Raw genomic sequence first — 19239 nt, 5'->3', positions numbered from 1 at the left:
TTTTTTTTGTTTATTTTTTTCTTAAACACATACATATTTTTTTATTTTGTAGAGCCATGGTCCTACTACGTTGCCCAGGCTGGTTTCTAACTCCTGGCCTCAAATGACCCTTCCACCTTGACCTCCCAAAGTGCTGGGGTTATAGGTGTGAGCCACCATGCCAGGCTAGATTTTTCAACATGAGCAAAAGTGGCCATTTTTAGAGCTTGCTAACATTTTCTAATGTCAAGGTTGTTTTAAATAGAATCTGGCTGCATCTTTTTGTTCAAATATTAATTCCTTAGGTGACTTGTTTTATTAAGCCAAATTTGTTCATGTTCCAGCTGTACAAATTTGGGAGCATTTATTATTATTAGGTATGTGAAAGAGAGAAACAGGCACTAAACACTAAGCTTTGTGTGAGGCTGTGACTAAGGAACTGCGGTTAGCGGTCTGGTTCCCCAAGTGAGCCCATAACCTGCCATGGGCAAGTTTTGTATCAGGTACTGTACACAGGTGAGAGGTGGCATCCTTCAGGGTACATTCTGTTTTCACAGATAGAGTCAAGTGGTTGGGCGGGGTGGCTCACGACTGTAATTCCAGCGCTATGCTGGCGCTGAGGCAGGAGGATCACATGAGCCCAGCAGTTTGGGACCAGCCTGGGCAACATAGGCAGATCCCATCTCTACAAAAAGATTTTTTTCTTTTTCTCCCCCCCCGAGACGGAGTCTCGCTCTGTCGCCCAGGCTGGAGTGCAGTAGCACGATCTCAGCTCACTGCAAGCTCCGCCTCACGGGTTCAGGCCATTCTTCTGCCTCAGCCTCTGGAGTAGCCGGGACTACAGGCGCCTGCAACCACGCCCGGCTAATTTTTTGTATTTTTAGTAGAGGTGGGGTTTCACTGTGTTAGCCAGGACGGTCTTGATTTCCTGATCTCGTGATCCGCCCGCCTCAGCCTCCCAAAGTGCTGGGATTATAGGTGTGAGCCACCGCGCCTGGCCAAGTTTTTTTTTTTGAGACGGAGTCTTGCTCTGTAGCCAGGCTGGAGTGCAGTGGTGTGATCTCAGCTCACCATGATCTCGGCTCACCGCAACCTCTGCCTCCTGGGTTCAAGCGATTCTCCTGCCTCAGTGTCCTGAGTAGCTGGGACTACAGGCACGTGCCACCACTCCCAGTTAATTTTTGTATTTTTAGTAGAGACTGGATTTCACCATGTTGGCCAGGGTGGACTCGATCTCTTTACCTCGTGATCCACGCACCTCAGCCTCCCAAAGTGCTGGGATTACAGGTGTGAGTCACCGTGTCCGGCCTACAAAAAGATTTTTAAAAATTAGCTGACTGGCCGGACACGGTGGCTCACGCCTGTAATCCCAACACTTTGGGAGGCCTACCCAGGCGGATCACCTGAGGTCAGGAGTTTGAGACCAGCCTGATCAACATGGAGAAACCCCGTCTCTACAAAAGATACAAAATTAGCCAGGCCTGGTGGCGCATGCCTGTAAACCCAGGTACTCGGGAGGCTGGGGCAGGAGAATTGCTTGGACCTGAAAGTCAGAGGTTCCCGTGAGCCGAGATCGCGCCATTCCACTCCAGCCTGATCAACAAGAGTGAAACTGTGTCTCAAAAAAAAAAAAAAATTAGCCAACTGTGGTGGCAACTGCCTATAGTTCCAGCTGCTCGGGAGGCTGAGGTGGGAGGATCACTTGAGCCCAGAAGGTTGAGCCTGCAGTGAGCCATGATGATGCCACTGTACTCCAGCCTGGGCGACAGAGTATGACTCTTTCTCTACCAAAAAATTAATAAATAAAGTCATTAACTGAGAAGCCATCTGGTGGCGAACTTCTGTAGTCCTATCTACTCAGGAGGTTGAGGTGGGAGGATTGCTGGAGTCCAGGAATTTGAATTTGGCCTAGGCAACATAATGAGACCCCTGTCTATCAAAAAAAAAAAAAAATGTAAAAAGGTCATCGACTCAGCTTCCAAACACTAGTCTGTGATATTGTTTCAAATCTAGTAGTAAGATGATGTAACAACACTTTAGATCTGACTTTTCTTCCAAGCAGAAAGAAAGCAGTTGTTGGTGGCTAGGCATGGTGGCTCATGCCTGCAATCCCATTACTTTGGGAGGTGGATCGATCACCTGAGGTCAGGAGTTTGAGACCAGCCTGGCCAAGATGGCCAAAGCTTGTCTCTACTAAAAATAGAAAAAATTGGCCAGGCGTGGTGGCGGGTTCCCGTAATCCCAGCTACTCGGGAGGCTGAGGCAGAAGAATCGCTTGAACCCAGGAGGCAGAGGTTGCAGTGAGCCGAGATCGCGCCATTGCACTCCAGCCGCCTGTCAAAAAAAAAAAAAAAAAAAGCAGTTGTTGGACAGTGAGTTTGGCCATTCTTGCAACGACTTGGAGGCTTATTTTATTCTGGGTAGTTCTAAAAAGGACAGGACATTTACTGGTCGTATCTGATAAATTGTCTATTAAATGAACTCTAATTATTGTTAATCATTGATGCGCTTTGGATAGTGTCAAAAGTCATCAGACTGGGGATGGTGGCTCATGCCTGTAATCCCGGCACTTTGGTAGGACGAGGCCGGCGGATCACTTGAGGTCAGGAGTTCGAGACCAGCCTGGCCAACATGGTGAAACTTCTTACCTACTAAAAATACAAAAATTAACCAGGCGTGGTGGTGTGCGCCTATAGTCCTGGCTACCTGAGAGGCTAAAGCAGAAGAATCGCTTGAACCTGGGAGACGGAGGTTGCAGTGAACCGAGATCACACCACTGCGCTCCAGCCTGGGCGACAGAGTGAGACTCTGTCTCAAAAAAAAAAAGAAAAAACGAAGCCATCAATCTTGTAATTAAACGTGATTTGTCTTTATCCACATGCAGTTTTGTGCGTTACTATCTCTGTACTAACTCCAGTCCATGTTCTCTGTCCACAGTGTTGAAGCCACAGCTGCCACAGGTCACTACCAGCCTCAGCCTTCTAGCATTGGAAGGAGTGGTGACAGAGAGGCTGGACTGGGCGAGGGCAACCCCTTACTCCGAAATAAAAAGAGGGTTGAGTACAAGTTCAGTAATAAGCCAGCTCTAGTGTTTTCTCAAGTCTGACTGAAGAAACACAAAGTGGTCTTCTGACCCCTGCTACTTCCAGTGTGCTTTTTGTATTCCGAGGGTATTGGGTGTGCCAAACACACGGATTTATTTCCTATTTCTAACTTTAAGTATCCTGACCATTCCTATTCATTCTCCTGTCTGATCATCCTTTACCTGGCTTCCTACTTGGATGTGCTCAACCAACCTCTGGTTGTGTTTTGTGCTCATTAACTTCGAGTAGTCTCCCAGGCTTCCTAGAGTTGTTTCTCTTTTTTTTTTTTTTTTTTTCAAATGGAGTCTTGCTCTGTCGCCCAGGCTGGAGTGCAATGGCGCGATCTTGGCTCACTGCAACCTCAGCCTCCCAGGTTCAAACAATTCTCATGCCTCAGCCTCCCGAGTAGCTGGGATTATAGGCGTGCGCCACCATGACTAGCTAATTTTTGTATTTTTAGTAGAGACAAGATTTCACCGTGTTGGCCAGCTTGGTCTCGAACTCCTGGCCTCAAGTGATCCACCCGCCTCGGCCTCCCAAAGTGCTGGGATTACAGCAGGCGTGAGCCACCTTGCCCGGCCTAGAGTTGTTTCTCATGCAAACCTAATGGGTTGTTTGTTTAACATTTGCAGTGGCTCCCTATTGCTCTTAGGATAAAATCCAGACTCCTTAGCATAGCTCTAAGGCCCTTCCTATTCCTAGGCCCCATTAATCGTTATCATCTCTAACCACCACTGCCACCACATACATAGTCTCTAGTTTAGTTATAGGCATAAATCTGTATGGATTCAAAGTCCTCTTTAGCCTATTTCTGTCTCTCCTTTTTTTCCATGTCATAAGTTTATTTACAAACATATCTAGTATGCCATATAAGTTCAAGTCTTTGATCTATTTAATTTATTTTAATAGAGACAGGGTCTCTGTTGCCCTGGCTGGTTTCGAACTCCTGGGCTCAAGCAATCCTCACGCCTCAGGTTCCCAAAGTGCTGGGATTACAGGCGAGAGCCACTGTGCCCAGGCTTATTTTTATTTCTTTTTTTGTTTCTGTGATGGACTTTCGCTCTGGTTGCCCAGGCTGGAGTGCAATGGCGCGATCTTGGCTCACTGCAACCTCTGCCTCCCAGGCTCAAGCGATTCTCTTGCTTCAACCTCCTTACTAGCTGGGATTACAGGCATGCGCCACCACGCCCAGCTAATTTTGTATTTTTAGTAGAGACGGGGTTTCTCCATTTTGGTCAGGCTGGTCTCAAACTCTGGACCTCAAGTGACCCACCCACCTTGGCCTCCCAAAGTGTTGGGATTACAGGTATGAGCCACCACACCCGGCCCGGCTTATTCACTTTTTAAACAGATTTCACCTATTAAAACACTCTTCCAGTCTGGGCGTGGTGGCACACGCCTGTAGTCCCAGTTACTTGGGAGGCTGAGGCAGGAGAATCGCTTGAACCCAGGAGGCGGAGGTTGCAGTGAGTCAAAATCGCACCATTTCACGCCAGTCTGGGCAACAAGAGCGAAACTCCGTCTCAAAAAAACAAAGAAACAAAAAGCCTGCTGAGCACGGTGGCTCACGCCTGTAATCCCAGCACTTTGGGAGGCCGAGGCAGGCGGATTACGAGGTCAGGAGATCGAGACCATCCTCGCTAACACAGTGAAACCCCGTCTCTACTAAAAACACAAAAAAATTAGCCGGGCGTGGTGGCGGGTGCCCGTAGTCCCAGCTACTTGGGAGGCTGAGGCAGGAGAATGGCGTGAACCCGGGAAGCAGAGCTTGCAGTGAGCCAGGATCACGCCACTGCACTCCACCCTGGGCGACAGAGTGAGACTCCGTCTGAAAAAAAAAAAAAACCTGCTCTTCCTATCTGTTAAACGGATGAACTAAAACATCCTTGTTTTTTAAGCAGTTGGTGTCTTGCTATTTAAAAAGGTGCTGCGAATCCAGATCCAAAGTACGAAGTCATCCTAGTTAGTAACCGCCACTTGTTTTCCACTGAAAATGGCAAATGCTTTCCTGGGTAGCTCAGCCAGTTTCTGCAGCTTAACAGCTGATGCCTAGAAGTTCTTCCCCGACCATCTTAGATTGAGTTGTCACTGGTTCTCAGCAGGGGACACTTTTACTTCCCAGGGGACATCTGGCAATGCCTGGAGACAGGGAGTTCTCTACTGGCATCTAGTGGGTGGAGACCTGAGTTTCTGGTGAATGTCTGGAGTAGCGCTTGAACATCTGTATTTTCATCAATCTAATGATGCTGTTGGTCCAGGGAGCACAGTCTTGAGAACTGCTCCTTAAGTAGATACCCAAGGCTGCGAGATAGAGGGAAAAGAAAGGGGGGAGTTGTTAAGCATTAAGTGTGACAGAAGAATATGAGAATGTGAAAATACCTAGCAAATGGTAAGTGCTCATGTGGCATAAGGTGGGGAGCTGAATCCTTTTTTAATCATCTCCCAGTCAGGAGTATTATTTCTTTAGTGGTGTACTGAGACCACTCCAGTAGTATAAGCCAGGAGAATCAGCCTCATCCAATACTCTGACATTGTTTAATATTAATTGAATACTGTGGCTTCTTTAGCCATTATTGAAGTGCATTAGGGAACAGCCCTAAAGCTATATCCTGTGTATTGGTCTATTCTCATGCAGCTAATAAAGACATACCTAAGACTGGGTGAATTTTAAAGGAAAGAGGTTTAATTAACTCACAGTTCAGCATGGCTGGGGAGGCCTCAGCGATCGTGGTGGAAGGGGAAGCAAACACATCCTTAACATGGCAGCAGGAAGAATGAGCAAAAGGGTGAAAAGCCCCTCATAAAACTATCAGATCTCGTGAGAACTTATTATCGCCAGACCAGCATGGAGGTAACCGCACCTGTGATTCAGTTACCTCCCATCAGGTCCCTCCCATGACACGTGGGGATTATGGGAACTAAAATTCTAGATGAGCTCTGGGTGGGGACACAGCCAAACCCTATCAGTTTGTTTGTTCCTTCACAGATACAGCCTGGTGGGTCATGTACTCACAGTTTTGTTTTGTTGAGAACATTCCCAGAGTGATTTTCTTTGTTTTTTCCTTTTTAGGAACAAAACATTACCCTTTCATTTGTACTGCCTCCTTCCACACGAGTGCCCCTTTGGCCAAAGAAGATTATTACCAGATATTAGGAGTGCCTCGAAATGCCAGCCAGAAAGAGATCAAGAAAGCCTATTATCAGGTCTGTATGGAAGTCAGATTTTGGTGACCAAATTGTAGAAGGATTGTTGTTGATCCCATCTGATCCTGATCAGTACGGCGTATGTGCCCATATGGATAGGTCTCATGAGCTGATAGTATAGAAGGGTGTGATAAAGCTGGACTTTGCTAGACTGTTTTTCGGTGCACAATGCCGTAGAGGTTGGTGCTTCAGAAAAAAGAGGTGAGTCCAAACCAGACATTTTAAAAAGTTTTTTTTTTTCCAGAGCTGTTTTCATAATTAAATTTAATCTGTATTTTCTGAATCAGTAGGTACGCTAGTCTAAGTTTTAGGTAGTCATTCTTTGCATCCAGATAAAAGTTTATAGGTTTAGAATTACTTCCTTTACTTTCTTTTTTTTTTTTTTTTGAGATGGAGTCTCACTCCGTCACCTAGGCTGGAGTGCAGTGGCGCAATCTTGGCTCACCACAACCTCTGCCACCTGGGTTCAAGCAATTCTCCTGTCTCCGCCTCCCAAGTAGCTGGGACTACAGGCACCCGCCACCACGCCCGGCTAATTTTTTTGTGTTTTTAGTAGAGACGGGGTTTCACTTTGTTGGTCAGGCTGGTCTTAAACTCCTGACCTTAGGTGATCCACCTGCCTCAGCCTCCCAAAGTGCTGGGATTACAGGCGTGAGCCACCGCACCTGGCCCCTTCTTAACCTGGAAGATGTGAAATTCCCATTTTCGTATCCCAGGGTGTATTAGGGTAGTTAGGGTAGCTGAGTAAAGTTGTATACGGGATGTCTACACCACTGGTTCCTAGACCCTTGGTTTGCTCTGACCAATAAAATAATATTGGAGGCACCATTGTAGGATTGGTAGCTTTTTATAAGTGCACACTTCACTGGAGTTGTGCATCTGTCACCACAGTCAACTTCAGGACATTTTCATTACCTCAAAAAGAAACCCTGTATTCATTAGCACTCCGCTTCCATTGTCCTCTCTCCCCGGTCCCTGGCAGCTGCTAAAACCTGCATTCTGCCTCTTCGGGTTCGCCTGTTCTGAATATTCATATACAGGGAATCATACGATATGTATCCTTTTGTGTGTCTTGGCTTCTTTCATTCATATAATGTTTTCAGGATTCATCTGTGTTATAGCTTGTGTCAATACTTCATCCCTTTTCATGGTCAAATAATCTGTTGCATGGATTGATCACATTTTGTTTATTCATCGTTTGATGGACATTTGGATATTATCCACTTTTTGCTATCATGAACAGTGCTGCTACATAGACATTCATATGTAAGTTTCTGTGTAGACATGTTTTCAGTTCTCTTGGATATTTAGGAGTATAGTTGCTGAGTCATATGGTAACTGGATGTTTAACCTTTTGAGAAGCTGCCAGCCTTTTTCAAAGCAGCTGCGCCATTTTACATTCCCACCAGCAGCATGTGAGGTCCATGATTTCTCCACATCCCAGTGAACACTTATTATTATCATCTGTCTTTTTAATTACTACCCTAGTGAATATGAAATGCTATCTCATTAGAGTTTCGATTTGCTTTTTCCCTGGTGACTAATGATGTTGAGCATCTTGTGCATGTTGGCTATTACTATGTCTTTGGAGAAATGTGTGTTTGGATCCATTGCCCACTTTTAACTGGGTTGTCTTTTTTTTTAATTGGGTTGTAATGGAATGAACAGAGGCATGGGGACAGGAAGCAGAGATCCTGGCCTGTGAATAGCGAATGGCCTGTCTCTTCCTGAGCTCAAGAGTTAGGTGCCTGTTCCAAGAGTGCGAAAAGATTGAAAAGATGGAGGCTGAGTTGAACTCACATGACAGTTGATTTGAGGCCCTTAGCAAGTGCTAGAGACATAATTTAAGAGAAAGACTTAATTTAGAGAACCATTCAAGTTTTTAGGCATGGAAGTAAAAAGATCAGGTAAAGCTGTAGCAATTACTGTATTTTATTTACTTACAAAAATAATTGAAACAGCAGAGACGTCTATTTATTCAGTCATTTTCTTCCCTTTTTAAAAATTTTTTCTTTTTTCAGTCAGAGTCTCACTCTATTGCTCAGGCTGGAGTGCAGTGGTGCAATCTTGGCTCACTGCAACCTCTGCCTCCCGGGCTTAAGCAATTCTCCTGCCTCAGCCTCCCGAGTACCTGTGTTTATAGGCGTGTGTGACCATACCTGGCTAATTTTTGTATTTTTAGTAGAGGTGGGGTTTCGCCATGTTGGCCAGGCTGGTCTCAAACTCCTGACCTCTGGTGATCACCCAGCTCAGCATCTCAAAGTGCTGGGATAACAGGCATGAGCCACTGCGCCCGGCCCCCTTTTTAAAAATTTGTTTTTCTTTTTTGTTCATTTACCTATTCTAAGCCATGCTGGGTGCTAAGGGCAAAGATACATCAGAATCAGTTCCTGCCCTCAAGTTAAGAGATGGATACATTAAAACAGATCATTATTATTATTATTTTGTGGGGCGGACAGAATCTCACTCCGTCACCTAGGCTGGAGTGCAGTGCCTCGATCTCTGCTCACTGCAACCTCCACCTCCCAGGTTCGAACGTGATTCTTGTGTTTCAGCCTCCTGAGTAGCTGGGACCACAGGCATGTGCCGCCATGCCTGACTAATTTTTTGTATTTTTGGTGGAGAGGGGTTTCGCCATGTTGCCCAGGCTGGTCTTGAACTCCTGAGCTTAAGTGATCTGCCTGCCTTCACTTCCCAAAGTGTTGGGATTACAAGCATGAACTACTGCACCCAGCGGAGAGACAACTTTTATAAAGGGAACATAATTATGACTGGTATTTGGGGTTCTGTTGTATCTGGGGTTTTGTTGTATCTGGGGTTTTGTTGTATCTGGTATTGGGGGTTCATGTTGTATCTGGAGTAATTGGTCATGTTTTTCCCTTAGCTTGCCAAGAAGTATCACCCCGACACAAATAAGGATGATCCCAAAGCCAAGGAGAAGTTCTCCCAGCTGGCAGAAGCCTATGAGGTAATATGACTTTGGTGCATGCGGTCACTGCTGTTCAGTTATGTGTATGAGTCAAAGGTTCCATTGCTACCTGGGACAGCCTGGTGTGTCATACAGTCCAGTGCGAAGGCCATGTCCCTGCACCAAGTCATCTTGTTAAAAAAATAAAAAAGAGAGAGATTCCAGGCCAAGCATGGTGGCTCACTCCTGTAGTCCTAGCATTTTGGGAGGCTGAGGCAGGAGGATCACTTGACCTCAGGAGTTGGCTTGACCCTAGGAGTTTGAGACCAGCTTGGGCAATGCAGTAAGATCCCGCCTCTACAAAAAAAAAAAAAAAAATCACCAGGCATGGTGGTGGTGCGCCTGTAAACCCAGCTACTTGGGAGGCTGAGTCAGGTTCATCACTTGAGGGGCTCAAGGCTGCAGTGACCCATGATGCCATGATTGTGCCGTAGCACTATGGTCTGGGCAACAGAACAAGACCTTCTCCCAAAAAAAAAAAAAATTTTAAGACTAACTTGGAGTCTCAATGAAGAACAGGATCCAGGCCGGGCGCAGTGGCTCATGCCTGTAATCTCAGCACTTCAGGAGGCCGAGGCAGGCGGATCACAAGGTCAGGAGATCGAGACCATCCTGGCTAACATGGTGAAAGTCCCTCTCTACTAAAAATATAAAAAAATTAGCTGGGCGTGGCGGCGTGTGCCTGTAGTCCCAGCTCCTCGGGAAGCTGAGGCAGGAGAATGGCATGAACCCGGGAGGCAGAACTTGCAGTGAGCTGAGATGGCGCCACTGCACTCCAGCCTGGGCGACAGAGCGAGACTCCAACGGAGAATGGCATGAACCCGGGAGGCAGAACTTGCAGTGAGCTGAGATGGCGCCACTGCACTCCAGCCTGGGCGACAGAGCGAGACTCCATCTCAAAAAAATAAAAAAAAAAGAACAGGATCCAATAATCTGTACTAATAACGTTCCCCGGTAATTTAGGTTTGTGGCTGGATTTGGGAATTCACAGTTGGATTAATTAAGTCAGCCCTTATTCAATGACACCCCCTTCTTCCACCTCAGGGCATCAGTGCTTTTTGGAGATAGCGGTTATTGTAAAAGTAGAAGACAAGTAGAAGCCCATTATTGTCCTATAAGAATTTTCAATGTAATCAGAGGACAAAGCATACATCTCTGAAAACAGCTATTGACCACTTCCATAGTTTTCTGAAAGTAGACCTTTCCCCCAGATTTTTTCACCATCTTTTTTGTTTTTGGTTAAGGGACAGTGTCCCTCTATGTTTCCCAGGCTGGCCTTGAACTCCTGGGCTCAAGAGATCCTCCTGCCTCGGCCTCTCAAAGTGCTAGGATTATAGGTGCAAGGCACCACAGCTGGCCGACTTTGGCTGTCCTAAAGGGGTTCAGGATATATAGGAGCTCATATATCTACAGGAGCAGACAGCCACGTGCAAGAACAGTCTCAACTCAGTAAATCTTTTTTGAGTAAATATCTGTCAACTAGATCTAATGAAAGGTTTATTTACTAGTGTAATTTTAAAATAATATGTTTTTATTAAGTAGCTCAAACTAATTGATACCATAACTAGAGAGTCTTGGAACCTGCTTCTATGGAAGATAAAATTAATTTTTTTTTTTTTAAGAGTTGAGGTCTCAGCCAGGTAAGGTGGCTCACGTCTATAATCCCTATAATCCCAGCACTTTGGGAGGCCAAGGCAGGCGGATCACGAGGTCAGGAGTTCGAGACCAGCCTGGCCAAGAGACCGGCCTGGCCAATATGGTGAAACTCCGTCTCTACTAAAAATACAAAAATTAGCCAGGTGTGGTGGTGGGCGTCTGTAATCCCAGCTATTCAGGAGGCTGAGGCAGGAGAATTGCTTGAACCCGGGAGGCATCAGTGAGCTGAAGATTGCGCCATTGCACTCCAGCCTGGGCAACAGAGCGAGACTCCCAATCCAAAAAAAAAAGAGTTGAAGTCTCACTCTGTTGTCTGGGCTGGAGTGTAGTGGCAAGATCACGGCTCACTGCAGCCTCAAACTCTTGGGCTCAAGCAGTTTTCCTGCCTCAACCTCAACTTCCTGAGTAGCTGGGACTACAGGTTCCCGACTGCACCCAGAAGATTCAGTTTTTAATAGGATGGGGGAGTGTTATTCTTGTGAATGTGTTTTTCCACATGGTTAGTTGATTTGATGTTTCTGCCAGGGGGATGAGTATTGGAGAGTCCTAATCCACCATTTTGCTGACTTCTGTCTCCAAGGGGGGCGTTATTAAAAGGACCGAGCCTCAGAACCTAAGAGCAGCAATTCCTTGGGAAGGGCTGGAACCAGGAGATAAAAGCCACCAGGAAGTCATGAACTCCTACCTGTCTCCTTCTTCCTTTGCATCTTAACTGGGTGCCCTAAAAATTACCGTAGACACCAAGCTGTCCTCCACCTGCTTTCTTAGTCCCCCTCCATTCTAGGTGGAAGTGTCTTTTCCTTTGGAGGAAGCGTACTCTTTTCTCTTTGGCCTTAAGGACAGTGCCTATTTTTTTGAGACAGGGTCTCACTTTGTTGCCCAGGCTGGAGTGTAATGGTGCAATCACGGCTCACTGCAGCCTCAACCTCAACGTCCGTGCTCAAGCAATGCTCCCACCTCACCCTCCCAGGTACCTGGAACTATAGGCGTGCACCACCATTCTTGGTTAACTTTTTGTATTTTTCTTGTGATGGAGTTTCACCATGTTGCCCAGGCTGGTCTTGAACTCATGAACTCAAGCAGTCTACCTGCCTTGGCCTCCCAAAGTCCTGGGATTACAGGTGTGAGCCACCATACTCAGCCTAGGGCAGTGTCTTTTTAATTAAAGAAAAAAAAAGTAAGACAAACACATAAAAAAAGATACAAAGTGAGGGCCAGGCACAGTGGCTCATGCCTGTAATCCCAGCACTTTGGGAGGCTGAGGCGGACGGATCACGAGGTCAAGAGGTCGAGACCATCCTGGCAAACGTGGTGAAACCCTGTCTCTATTAAAAATACAATTTTGTGGGCCAGGCCCAGTGGCTCATGCCTGTAATCCCAGTATTTTGGGAGATCGAAGCGGGAGGATCGCTTGAGGCCAGGAGTTTGAAAGCAGCCTGGGCAACATAGCAAGACCCAGTCTCTACAAAAACTTAAAACAATTTGCCAGGCCTGGTGGTGTGCACCTGTAGACCCAGCTACTCGGGAGGCTGAGGCAGGAGGATTGCTTCAACCTGGGAGGTTGAGGCTGCAGTGAGCTAGGATTGCACCACTGCTGTTGTCGTTGCTGTTACTTCTACCTGTTACTCCGGTTGTTCTGGCTTCCAGAAGACCTGTCGATAAAGGTAAGGGTAGGAAGCATAAATTCTCTATGAGGTAATGTCTCCTGAGGAGAGAGGTGAATGTGAATCTGTGAAGAATCCAGGGTGCCTGTGAGGTCGAGTGAGGATCAACACAAACATTTCCCCAGCATGCGCGACCCCTGGGAGAGTTCGTGAGACTTTTGGAAGCACTTCACGCCCTACACTTAGCATTCAGTTTGGTCATCTCGTCCCTCTTCCGGGTGCTAAAGTCACAGGCCCACCCCAATCTCATAGGATGTGTTTGCACATAGGGCCACTTAGTAAACGTTATGGCTGCCTTATTTGCTGTGAACTCTCATCTGTATTCCTGGGTCTTGGTAGACCCGGGATGCCCAGTGGCTCTGCTTTTCACTGTAGGTTTTGAGTGATGAGGTGAAGAGAAAGCAGTACGATGCCTATGGCTCTGCAGGCTTCGATCCTGGGGCCAGCGGCTCCCAGCATAGCTACTGGAAGGGAGGCCCCACTGTGGACCCCGAGGAGCTGTTCAGGAAGATCTTTGGCGAGTTCTCATCCTCTTCATTTGGAGATTTCCAGACTGTGTTTGATCAGCCTCAGGAAGTAAGTTCCTCACTTTGAAGAATTATTCAAATTTTAGACTAAGTATGAGTCAAACAAATTTTTTTATCAATTTCTGTTTCTCAGAAAGGCAAGGCAGCTTAAATGGAGTGATCTGGAGGCAGCCATTTTAGTAGAAAATAATTTCGGTATTTGAAAAATCGCATAGGTAGTAATGAGTACCTCCATTCTGATGGTATTCTTAACAGTTGCATAATCAGGTAGCACCTAAGGCTTTCAGAGCCCATGATGAGGGTGTGAGTGTTGTCTCTCATCTGCTACAGTATTCCAGGAGAGCTCTATCCGGTGGGAAGGCACTGCTGATCTTCTCTCATTTATGTCCTTATAAGACACTGTCAGAGTGGAAGAGAGAGGAGATATATTTATGATCTAAGTTATGATTGTGGATCATTCAGCCTGTTTTTAAGTGCCATGTACGAGTATTTATCTGTGAACATTTTCAGTTTGTTGAAAGCACATTTTCATTTAACTCATACATTATCTCTTAAAAATCCCAAAAAGCAGGGCAGAATTCGTTCAGTGAGTCCTACCTATGCTTACTTGGCAGAGTGCAAGTAAGTACAGTGGTGAAAGAGTGACTGAAAATGTGGGCCAGTACCCTCCTTTCCCTTTAGAGCCAAGCGTCAGTTTTGGTTGTTGCAAACAAAAGTTGACAGGCTGTCCCTTGGTTTCTTTAGTACTTCATGGAGTTGACATTCAATCAAGCTGCAAAGGGGGTCAACAAGGAGTTCACCGTGAACATCATGGACACTTGTGAGCGCTGCAACGGCAAGGGGAACGAGCCCGGCACCAAGGTGCAGCATTGCCACTACTGCGGCGGCTCCGGCATGGTAAGGGTCTGCCCGAGACTCCACCTCCCACAGCTTGCGCCGCTGACCGTGAGAAGAGCTGGTTGTGGCACTGCTCCCAGAGAACTTATGCTGGGAGCAGGGGGAGTTGGTGCACTCAGCCTGGCTGTCTTTCCCCCGTGACCCTGAGGAGACGAGCCTGTGCTCCTCCTTCCCTGGCACCACAGGCTCAGCAACCAGAGCACAGCAGCTCCGGGGGCGGGGCGGGGGATTGCATCCAGTTGTCACTTTCTTCTTTATTTTTCTAACAATTGCTTTTGTAATTCAAGGGGAAATAATCTTTTTTAAATGTACTGCTCAGCTCCCAGGAGTCTTCAGGTACTTCTGTAGAGAGGCGGTATCATATTTTTCAGTGTCGTGTGGTCAAGTTGATGATCTGGAGCGCAGAAGTTTGTGTGTTCTAGAAAATCAGATGAACAGATTGAGGCCCTGCACCTGGGTTCGTAGGCAGTGTGTTTGAGTGCACATGCACATAAAAAACAAGCCTTAAAGAGACATTTTTCTTATGCACATTGTGGTCCCAGAACCACCCATCCGTTTACCTGCCTACTTAGGTTACCATTTTTCTTGTTTTTATCAGGAAACCATCAACACGGGCCCTTTTGTGATGCGTTCCACGTGTAGGAGATGTGGTGGCCGCGGCACCATCATCATATCGCCCTGTGTGGTCTGCAGGGGAGCAGGACAAGCCAAGCAGAAAAAGCGAGTGATGGTCCCTGTGCCTGCAGGTGGGTGCTTGGGCCTGCCATGTGCAGGAGCTTGGAGAGGGCAGACAGGGCTGAGGCCACTGCACTGTGTGGAGAGGGCAGAAAGGGCTGAGGCCACCGCACTCTGTGGAGAGGGCGGAAAGGGCTGAGGCCAGCACGCTGTGTGCGAGTGGGCTCTTGGTAGAAGTTATGGTTGAGGCCCTGGAGCCCCAGGCTGGAGGAGGAACTGGAGTCTCCTTGAGTCTTTCTGTTTGTGCCAGTTATCCTTAAAATCTACACTTTGCATGTCACACTGGGGAGAAGAGACCTGACGTGCCTACTCTGCTTCTTCCAGGTGAGGGAGCAGCTTCCAACCCCCGGGCTCCTCTCCTCTCTCCTCTGTCTTAGTCACTGAAGCCATCATTGTCCCTACTGCCACCCTATCTACATCAGCCCCACGGATCCCACTTCCCACTGCATGTCTACTGTTCCCTTGCCTGAAACTCACTTTCTGCTTTCTTTTTTGGGTTAACTTTATTCATCTTGGGGATCCCAGCTTGAGTATCCCTTCCCTAGCTAGCCTCACACCCTCCTCCCTGTTCTTTTTTTTTTTGAGATGGAGTCTTGCTCTGTCACCCAGGCTAGAGCTCAGCGGCCCGATCTCGGCCCACTGCAAGCTCTGCCTCCCGGGCTCACGCCATTCTCCTGCCTCAGCCTCCCGAGGAGCTGGGACTACAGGCACCTGCCACCACGCCTGGCTAATTTTTTGTATTTTTAGTACAGATGGGGTTTCACCGTGTTAGCCAGGATGGTCTCCTTCTCCTGACCTCGTGATCCACCCACCTTGGCCTCCCCAAGAGCTGGGATTACAGGCGTGAGCCACGGCGCCCGGCCTGCTTTACTATTCTTTAGATGTCCCTTTCTCTAGAGTTGTGAGCATTTCCATTGAAGAACATGTCTCTGTTTGTAATTATGCATTAATGCTATCGTTTGGTTAACACCCATCACCCCAGTGAGACCATGAACTTCCTGAGGTACTGCATAGACCAGGCCTGAGGCAGGTGCTCAGTCAGCAGGTGTCTGTGTTGCATCTGTGGAAGGTTACCCATGTGCCTCTTAGATAATCATATCGTTTCTCGTTAATAAGAAACAGGAGTGGGGAAGAAGCTGTGGGTTACAAATGGATCTTGGGTGGGAAGTGCTGTGGGAGGTCTCACAATAACTGCTCTCTTTCTTTTTTTTTCTTTTTCTTTTTTTTTTTTTTTTAAGATGGAGTCTTGCTCCGTTTCCAGGCTGGAGTGCCATGGAGTGATCTCGGCTCACTGCAGCCTCCACCTCCTGGGTTCAAGCGATTCTCTTCCCTCAGCCTCCTGAGTAGCTGGGACTACAGGCGTGAACCACCACGCCCAGTTAATTTTTAGTAGAGACCGGGTTTCACCATTGTTGGCCAGGATGGTCTTGATCCTTTGATGTCATGATCCGCCCGCCTTGGCCTCCCAAAGTGCTGGGATTACAGGCATGAGCCACCGCGTCCTGCCTAACTGCTCCCTTTCTAATGTCCCTTGTAGGAGTCGAGGATGGCCAGACCGTGAGGATGCCTGTGGGAAAAAGGGAAATTTTCATTACTTTCAGGGTAGGTGCTCTGCCCCGTACAGCTTCTGTTGGGCTCTTCCTCTCTTCGGATGGGTGTGGCTGAGGCTGCTCCCACGCGGTCAAAGATTCACAGGAACATGTCTTGCCATTCATGTTTCTGAGGGGCACAGTGGCCACCTAGATGCGGTTTTTAGCCATCTGTTACCTTCAAGATTCTGTGCCTTGTGTGGAGAGAAGACAACTTCTTCAAGATGTTAACAAGTTAGAAATACAGGTCACATAAAAATACAGAAAACATCTTGTGTTTTTATGATAAGATTGTTGATGAGGCAGTGAGTGTGAAAGTTACAATTTTACATACTGTATACAGGGGCAAACCTTGCTTTTCTGAGATGGTAGAAACATTAATGAAGACAATGCCTTCTACTGGCAATTGCCCTCCTATGTGTACACCTGAGAAAAATCCACACAAGCCTAGCAGGCGATAGGTACAAAGGGGTGCGTGAGAGTCCTGTCCATGGTAGCAAGACACCGCCTTCCTCCAACAAGAGAATGGCTCAGTGAGCCGTGGTGGTCAGAGGCTGCTGCAGGGCAGTCGGAAGGAAAGAGTAAGAGCTGCACTCAAGGGGTGCTCCAGGCATTGCAGGTACAGAGAGCAGGGATGGAAGGCAGCTTGCCAGTGGCTGTAGGGCCTCAGAGACCATCTAGGTAAAGTTTTAAAGCATGTGAGATGGCATTATGTATTATTTAGGGACATGGAAATACATAGTAAATAGAAGCTCGTAGGAATGATAAATGCTAAAGTCAGGGTCGTGGTTAGCTGAGGAGGGCAAGACTCACCTGTGTTTATGATGTTTTATTTTATTTTACTTTATTTTCTGAGGTAGGATCTTGCTTTGTTGCCTACGATGAAATGCAGTGGGGCGATCTTGGCTCACTGCAGCCTCAGACTCCCTGGGCTCAGGTGATCCTCCCACCTCAGCCTCCTGAGTAGCTGGGCGGACAGGCACATGCCACCAGGCCTGGCTGACTTTTGTATTTTTAGTAAAGATAGGGTTTCACCATGTTGCCCAGGCGGGTCTCAAACCCCAGGGCTCAAATGATCCACCCACCTTGGCCTCCCAAAGTGCTGGGATTACAGGTATGAGCCACTGTGCCTGGCCTGTGATATTTTGTTACCTCCACTGGGTTGTGGGTATGACATGCTTGTTATATTATTTACTCTGCCCTTTTTTTTTCTTTTTTTGTCTGGAGACAGAGTCTTGCTCTGTTGCCCAGGCTAGAGTGCAGTGGCATGATCTCAGCTCACTGCAACCTCCACCTCCCAGGTTCAAGCAATTCTCATGCCTCAGCCTCCTGAGTAGCTGGGACTACAGGCATGCACCACCACACCCAGGTAATTTTTGTATTTTTAGTAGAGATGGGGTTTCACCATGTTGGCAGGCTGGTCTCGAATTCCTGACCTCAGGTGATCCACCCACCTTAGCCTCCCAAAGTGCTGGGATTACAAGCATGAGCCACCGCAGCCGGCCTATACTTTCTAATAAAGTAAGATTTTTTTTTTTTTTTTTTGAGATGGAGTCTCGCTCTGTTGCTCAGGCTGGAGTGCAGTGGTGTGATCTCTGTTCAATGCAAACTTCATTTCCCAGGTTCAAGTGGATCTCCTGCCTCAGCCTCCTGAGTAGCTGGGATTACAGGTGCCCGCCACCACCCCTGGCTAATTTTTGTATTTTTAGTAGAGACGGGGTTTCACCACGTTGGCCAGTCTGGTCTCAAACTCCTGACCTCAGGTGATCCACTCGCCTCGGCCTCCCAAAGTGCTGGGATTACAGGTGTGAGCCACTGTGCCTGGCTAAAGTAAGATTAAAAAAAAAAAAAAATTCAAAAGACAGTTTTACATTTTTATTTCCCTTCACGATTGAATGGCTTGATCTGAGACTGAGGAAATCCAGGTGTGCTTCCATTTCGGCGTTTCAAGTGTGTAGAACATAGCAGTGTTGAAATATGTAGAACATGTCATTCCTGGGCCTGGGATGGTGTCACCTTGGTGGAAGGACAGTTATTTCCCTCAACACTGCGCTTTATGTTTGGAAGGGGTGTGTAGTTTGTCAGGTCTGAGCTTGGGCCTGGCCAGGCACTCAGCTGGTGTTTAGTCTGCAGTGGGCTTATCTTCACACGCATCTGTCATGTTTGGCCTTAGGTGCAGAAAAGCCCTGTGTTCCGGAGGGACGGCGCAGACATCCACTCCGACCTCTTTATTTCTATAGCTCAAGCTCTTCTTGGGGGAACAGCCAGAGCCCAGGGCCTGTACGAGACGATCAACGTGACGGTAAGAGCTTGTGAGAACACCTTTGTCACCCCTGTAGTTTATTGCTCATTTTCTGAAATGGAAAAGAACTGACCAGTGGCCTGGAACCCATGAGTGACCAGCATGTCGGGGTGCACTCACAGGGGAGGACATGAGGAATTTTAGGCTGCTTCTTGAGTGTGGACCACAAGCCACAAGCCTTGACTCTATAATCGCATGGGAAGCAGTTCCTGGCTGGCATCACTCCCACACTGGTTAGCGGGGCCTGGGAACTAGGCGCACCCAGGACACAGAGGGGTTCACCCTGGGTTGTGTTCTTTGCACTTACTTCTGTCCAATGTCTGGCTCTGAGAGCAGAAGCCTTGGGGTGTACATCCCTTTTGCCACAGTGATGGCTGCCTGTGTGCTGCCTGCACCTGTCCCCCAACTCTCTCTTGACCTGCCCCGCCAGCTCCTCCCACCTCCAGGCCACATCATTCTCTGTATTCGCCTCAGAACCTTCTCCATCTTCTTTGTGGGGAACCTTGGGGTAACCTCCACCAAGGAGGTGGGCATTTTGGGCCAAGGCTTTCTCCTCCATCTGGGGGCTATTCCCTGGCTTCTCCAGGGTCCTGTGGTTCCAAGGGCCAGGGAGCGACCTCAGCCACGCACCCTGT

The 19239-nt window shown here is 47.6% G+C and overlaps 1 protein-coding gene across 6 annotated transcripts in view; it reads left to right on the top strand.

Moving 5' to 3' along the window:
• The window catches only part of DNAJA3 (DnaJ heat shock protein family (Hsp40) member A3), a 36419-nt gene that overhangs the window by 7783 nt on the left and 9397 nt on the right, over positions 1-19239 (top strand). For 5 of the 6 annotated variants that reach the window (XM_058434149.1, XM_058434147.1, XM_032144821.2 and 2 more), the window contains 7 exons: positions 6133-6266; positions 9151-9234; positions 12930-13130; positions 13826-13978; positions 14577-14724; positions 16251-16315; positions 18476-18604. In XM_058434149.1, coding sequence (XP_058290132.1) covers positions 6133-6266; positions 9151-9234; positions 12930-13130; positions 13826-13978; positions 14577-14724; positions 16251-16315; positions 18476-18604 — 914 coding nt within the window. The remainder of the gene's footprint in view (positions 1-6132; positions 6267-9150; positions 9235-12929; positions 13131-13825; positions 13979-14576; positions 14725-16250; positions 16316-18475; positions 18605-19239) is intronic. The other variant, XM_032144822.1, reaches the window with a different exon arrangement.

This window comes from Hylobates moloch, unplaced genomic scaffold (genome assembly GCF_009828535.3).
Source record: "Hylobates moloch isolate HMO894 unplaced genomic scaffold, HMol_V3 SCAFFOLD_23, whole genome shotgun sequence".
Classification (NCBI taxonomy): domain Eukaryota; kingdom Metazoa; phylum Chordata; class Mammalia; order Primates; family Hylobatidae; genus Hylobates; species Hylobates moloch.
The sequence above is the reverse complement of the archived record's forward strand: the minus strand, read 5'-3'. Positions and strand labels throughout refer to the sequence as shown.